Source organism: Cololabis saira, chromosome 22 (assembly GCF_033807715.1).
Source record: "Cololabis saira isolate AMF1-May2022 chromosome 22, fColSai1.1, whole genome shotgun sequence".
Classification (NCBI taxonomy): Eukaryota; Metazoa; Chordata; class Actinopteri; order Beloniformes; family Belonidae; genus Cololabis; species Cololabis saira.
Genome location: NC_084608.1, coordinates 17587752 through 17593844, shown reverse-complemented (window position 1 = coordinate 17593844; position 6093 = coordinate 17587752). Strand labels below are relative to the sequence as shown.

Here is a 6093-nt window from a genome sequence, read left to right as displayed (position 1 = left end):
ACATTTGACAATAATTTGGCCTAGTGTTTAAATGTTATACAGAACTCCAAAAGACTATTATATATGATACCCATCCATCCATCCATTTTCTATACCCTTTTTTTTTAATCCTGTGCAGGATCACGGTGGTCTGCCAGAGCCTATCCCAGCTCATCATAGTCGAGAGGACTGAAAATAATATCAGTAGAAATCAAAATATGTCAGAGTGTGGTTATACATAGAAATTCCTTTTCTCTAATTGATAGTTTAATATTTAGCTGCAAGGACTCTGGAGACTCTCAAAACAACAAATGTATCTAATCTTCCCATTTCACTGGTCTGGAACTTTTGAATACAACGTTACAGAGAAGATAACAAGCGCACAAGGTTAAATAATTTCAAAGCATGGCACCACAGCTATCAGCATGAACACATCCCTCATGTTCCCCCTCTCTGACTCTGTTTCACCTCACGCTATTAAAGGAAGAACATGAATTCTGAACAAAATTCTTTGGCATATATAGGTGTCTCCAGTTGGCGATTCACTGCAAGAAGCCTGAGCAACCTTTTCCACTGAGCTCCATTCCTGTTTCACAATATGTGGCCGCTAAGGTACCAAAATTGAAGGGTGGAAAAATGTGCAGGATATTCACAATGGTTTCAGCTGGCAGGGGTCAATTGTAATCACCGATAAATGTGTGCAGCACATATTCCATGGTAACTAGCTACCTGCTCCTTGTTAGGGGGTGGAAACGGATTCTTTAATACTTTACAATGAACATCAGTGGCTCATTCGGGGAGAATAATTACTAACTAGCTGTTATTGTGTGCCAGAAATACCTGTGATAAAGAAGAATGTTACAGAGTTGGTCGCAGTGAATCAAAGGGCACTGTGGGGTTCCCAGGGCTACGGTGAATGTGGGCGACACCTGGGGAGCTTATAAGTGATCCTACTGGAATTAAAAGTGTGGCTCTGAAAATACTGACTGTCAACAATCGCCCTGCACTGACCAGCACTTACCAGAGCAGAACTACTCTCCCCCAAATCCATTTTGATAAGAATGTTAGGGGAACTGTTGAAAAAAAAGCAAAAGAAAACAAAATGATGAAGTGTTGTGATAAAGCCTGACTTTTAACCTTAATTCCAGATCTAAGTCCAAAAGCACTGGATCCCACAATCATCAAAACGCAACTCTCAGCAGATTTATCATCTTCCAAGCCTCTAGATTTTGTTTTATAATGTCAGGTTTCTATATAAATCAGCAACCACAGATGATAGCATAATTTATAAGGTTAGGCCTAAACTCACAATATGATATGGGATCCTTTTTCCAGAATGATTGGAGGCTTAAAAAGCTATAGTTCTGAATTTGAGATCCTTAGCTTTACTTAGGATTAACAGTATGGTAATCATATTTTTATTTTGTACGCCAGTTCAGCACTTGGAGTCTTTCACTATTTATTGGTTGAACACTTTTGGACTGTATACAAAATGCACTTTGACATTGTATCATGTTTGACGGTTTAAGGCTTTGCTGATATTTTTTTCCTGTTTTTTTTCTCAACTCCTCCCATGTCTTATTTGATTTGTGACACATGTGCCATATCAGCCTGTGTGTATTCTATAATCCTGAGTCTCCTTCTTTATTTATTTGATCTAATGCTTATTAGATAAAATAAAGATGATTAGATGATCTTCACCTCTGTCTCCCTGACCTGCAGCTGTGTTCCTCTCTAGTTTTCTGTGCCTGTGTTTCTAGTCTGCGCTCCAGGCATTCTTGTTTGTAGTTGCTTCGGATGACGCTATCATATCTTTGACAACAGTCCATCATAATATTTTTCGTTCAGCTTACTCTATTCACTAATCCTGCCTCCTGTCTGCTGTTTGATCATCATCGCAATCTACACTACTCCTATGAATGTCAAGCTGATACAAGACGTTAACCATAATTATCTAAATTAATTATCTATATAAATCAAAATAGCACAAACAAAAGGTTAAATTATTGACTTGAAATTATAGCATAACATAATTATAGCATAACTTTTAGCAGCAATCACTACCGGCAAATGCTCTCTTTACCTCTCATGACTTGTTTCACTCTTCCAGAGCAAACTGCTCTAGCTGTCATTTGCTGTCTTCTCCACGCTGCATTTTCAGATCTCTCCATAGATATTAAATACATTTAAGATCAAGGCCTGTCAAATGTCTTTCAGAACAATCCAGTGTTTTTTTCTAAGCTATTCTTTGGTGCATTAGCTGTGTGTTTAGAGTATTTATCCCATTGGAGGATCTGTCCAGTCTGTTTTAGTATAGCCTTGTAAATTGAAAAAAAATATATATTTTCCCTTTCCCAAAAAACTATAGTTTTAGCATTAATGATTATTTTAAGCCTTGTGTTGGTAACTTAAATCTTTACAGGTTAGCCTATTTAGGCTATATTTCCTCCTTTACATATATCCATTGTAACAATGGAAGTGGGATATGGGCTAAGAATGAGGAAAAAAATAAGTCCCTCTTTGTGAGATGTGCTACTCAATTATCTCCAGAAGATGGCAGTATAAGCAAACGAACTTTAGAACAGGCTTGAAGCAAGAAAAATTTAAATCATGAGCGGTATAGTGGCACTCAGGGACTGAGTCAACAAGAGAATAAAACCCTGCAAGCAACACGATTGAAAGAAAGATGGGTTGTGGCTTTTAGAGGCAATACATTAATAATGCAACACGTGTGCGTATTTAATTATGAAATACGCTTGAACTACATTGGAGGTTAAAGGATAAACAAACAAAACGGTCAATAAATACAAATGGACAAATACATGGAAGCCAACTTTCACTTGAATAAGACACTGGCTGGTAATAAAAAGACAATCAACCTTTGTTAAAGTTAATACTGCTCACGGACAAATGCGTGTGTAACTTATCCCTCACACATACAAGTGGATAAAATGAAGAAAAAAAAGTGTAAGTGTGCTGTATGGGCACAATATAGAGATTGAGCGCACGAGGTCCTGTTTGCCATCCTTTAAACGGTGTTGATTAAAACGTTAACCTGATTGGGTGGAGATTGAGAGGGGGAGAGGGCGCCTTTGTCCCAATAGGCGAATCCTTTTAATAACCCGCCTCGAGATAATGATGTAAAAAGACCGAAACGTCTTGTGCGTAACTGCCATCGTGGAGATCTGATGAAGGTGAATCAGGCAAGGAGAGATAGGCAGGATAAAGCAACACTTATTCCACGTCTCTCCTCCCCGCCACTACACCTCAGTTGACAAGTGAAGCAAAGCCGCAACTTCACCGCTGACGCGCAACTTAAACTTGTAGAGGACAAACAGTGGGGAGACACTCGCAGAGACGGGTCAACATTTCCCAGAGGCGACACACAATTGAGATAACCTACAAGGATATGGACAGGAGGATGAACTTGAGCGGCGGCGCTGGGGACATTTTTCACAAAACTCTCAGCGCTGTGTCCAACAAAAAAATGGACCCTTTCAGATCGTCGGCGGGCATCGAACTGCCACCCAGGGATCGCCAGTCCCCGATCAGTTGCTTTGACCAGGCCGATCCAGACCCAATTCAGCCGGGAGGACTGGCGGGGGGCAGAGGAGGGACGCTGGGTCTGCCGACGGGATCTTTGTGCGTCAACTACGGAGAGAGCGCCAATAACAGGACTTCTGCGGCGGAGAGCAGCGGCGGCGAGCAGAGCCAAGACGATGACAGTGACGAAAGGTGTGAGATGGTCCTTCTGACCGATGGGCGGACGGTGAGCGCGGGGAAGGCTGAAGGAGGTAAGAAAACCAAAGAGCAGAAAATACTGAGGCTAAACATCAACGCCAGAGAGAGAAGAAGGATGCATGATTTGAACGACGCGCTGGATGAGCTGAGGGGGGTCATCCCTTACGCGCACAGCCCGTCCGTCAGGAAACTCTCCAAAATCGCCACTTTGCTGCTCGCCAAAAACTACATCCTCATGCAGGCGCAGGCTCTGGAGGAGATGAGGAGGCTAGTGGCGTATCTCAACCAGGGCCAAGCCATCTCTGCAGCCTCGATACCGGCCACCACTGCCCTGGCAGCCCCGGGACTGGGCGCGTACGAGCAGCCACCTGGATACCCGTTCCCCGCCGGAGTGGCCGCGTCCTCCTGCCCAGATAAATGTGCCCTGTTCAACAACGCCGCGTCCAGCCTCTGCAAACAGTGCACTGACAAGCCTTAACAAACTGACAAAGACTCCGAGAAGCACACGAAAAGAACAGATCCCACTTTTGAGAACATTTTGGAGAGGAAAAATAAGTAAGCCTACACTTGATGAAGTCACTAGACTATAGAGACAAAAAGTAATATGAATACTTTTATAACATTTACTAAAACGCATTTAAAATGCGCTTTTGTTTTGTTCAAACAATACTTGATTGTGTATATAAATCATCCTTAAAGTGCTGGTATGAATGACAGTGAAGACCAAACAGAAGTAGAAGGCGGCCTGTGATGGCTGCACGTGCAGTGTCAGTTATCGATCGCTTTGCTCTTGGACTCTTGCAGGAGATTTTGGGGGACCTGACAACTTACGACTTCTCACACAAATATATGGACACCATCCCGGAGCTTTAGCACAACCTCATTTTCTGCTGCTGTCTCACTAAATTGCAGTTTTCCTTTGAGTCACCTCAGACAACATTTTCCCTTTAAATGCCTGTTTTCACGAACTTTTTTATTTTTGTGTTTTTTATTAATTGAGCACGTGGAATGTTACGAGCGGGAAGTTAAGTGGTCTGATCAGTCAGATATTTATGTGCTAACCAAGACACTTGTTAATTGTTGAGCACGCCTATCACAATTCGTTTTGGGGAACTGTGATAACACACAATGTCAGAAAAAAAATCAGGTTGATGAGATGTTTTGATGAGTCTCTGTAATATATTAATTTGGATATTTATGATGCATATTCTGAGTGCACTGCACAGTTTCGTCTACTGAGCTGGTGTGTTTTCTGCGCTCTCTTTTCTCAAACATGAAGTCTTCAGATGAATCGCGTTGTCAGGTCAGGCTGTGGATTATTGTAGATATTTTAGTTATTATATGAGCAAAGAGGGCCGTTTGTATGTATTTCAGTGTTGAAAGCTTTATTAAAATATTTTGAACATCAGAAAAAAAAACTTCTGATTATTCATCTGATTTCAGTGTGAGTATAGAAACATGCTTTTAATTTGTTTATTTAATGACTGCACTCATCGACATTTGACATTTTATTTTTGTTTAAACTTCCACGTGCTTATATTTATTATAAATCATGAAGAAATCAGTTACGGTGGGTGCCTTTTGCTTTTACGTATCAGTTTCTTCACTCTCACCAGGTGTAAATACATGAGAAAAGAGGCTCAATAATTTTCCACTCCATCAAAATTAGTGACTGTAATTCTGTTTTAACAGCCACGCCAGGTCCTGGGAGCCAAGGCCAGACGTGGTGGGTGAATTTCGCCTCGAGGCTACAGTAAGACGTTTGTGCTCCACGAAGAACAAAAATAAGCTCTAGTGACCTTTATTGTGATTATTAGAACATTTCCATGACGGTGTATAATAACAGGATAATTCGAAAACACCGGTGTATGAAAACTATCCATGTAATACCTGGCTTCAGATAATGAAACACATCGTTGTGGCAATTAGACCTCCAGAATGTGATTAAGAAATGCAATTACAACCGTGTTCATCGCAGCAATTTGGTGTCTTTAATCAGAACGCAGATCAGCTGTGGAGTTACTTATCCTATTTCTGATAATTTTAAAGTCCAAAATATCCCTTAATCACTTTGCCTTTAAGGAAATAAAAAACAGCAGCACGGAGCGCAAAAAAGTGCAATTATACGTTATGAACTCATAACACTCAGCGAAGACTGAACCACTTACACTGGTAGACTATATCAAGTGACATTTTTTATTAGGCCATCATAAAACCCTTAAATAAAACACGAGGTCCTTTAACCGTGTTGCAAGTTGCCAAATCATTTTTTTATTTGTTGTTTTTGTCAAACAGAAACACAATCTGGGATTTGAGAAGACTTCAGCACCATGGACAGAGGCCATGTTTTCAGCATAGGAATTCACGGTTTTG

The 6093-nt window shown here is 40.9% G+C and overlaps 1 protein-coding gene across 1 annotated transcript; it reads left to right on the top strand.

The window, feature by feature from the left end:
- Nucleotides 1-3136: 3136 nt before the first annotated feature.
- Nucleotides 3137-5124, top strand: bhlhe22 (basic helix-loop-helix family, member e22). Its single transcript, XM_061713385.1, has one exon. The coding sequence runs from the start codon at nucleotides 3389-3391 to the stop codon at nucleotides 4196-4198; it is 810 nt and encodes a 269-aa protein (XP_061569369.1). The 5' UTR covers nucleotides 3137-3388; the 3' UTR covers nucleotides 4199-5124.
- The last annotated feature ends 969 nt before the right edge of the window (nucleotides 5125-6093 follow it).

What these genes read in the sequence shown, in the direction of transcription:
- bhlhe22 (XM_061713385.1), top strand. Translation starts at nt 3,389, where the DNA reads ATGGACAGGAGGATGAACTTGAGCGGCGGCGCTGGGGACATTTTTCAC.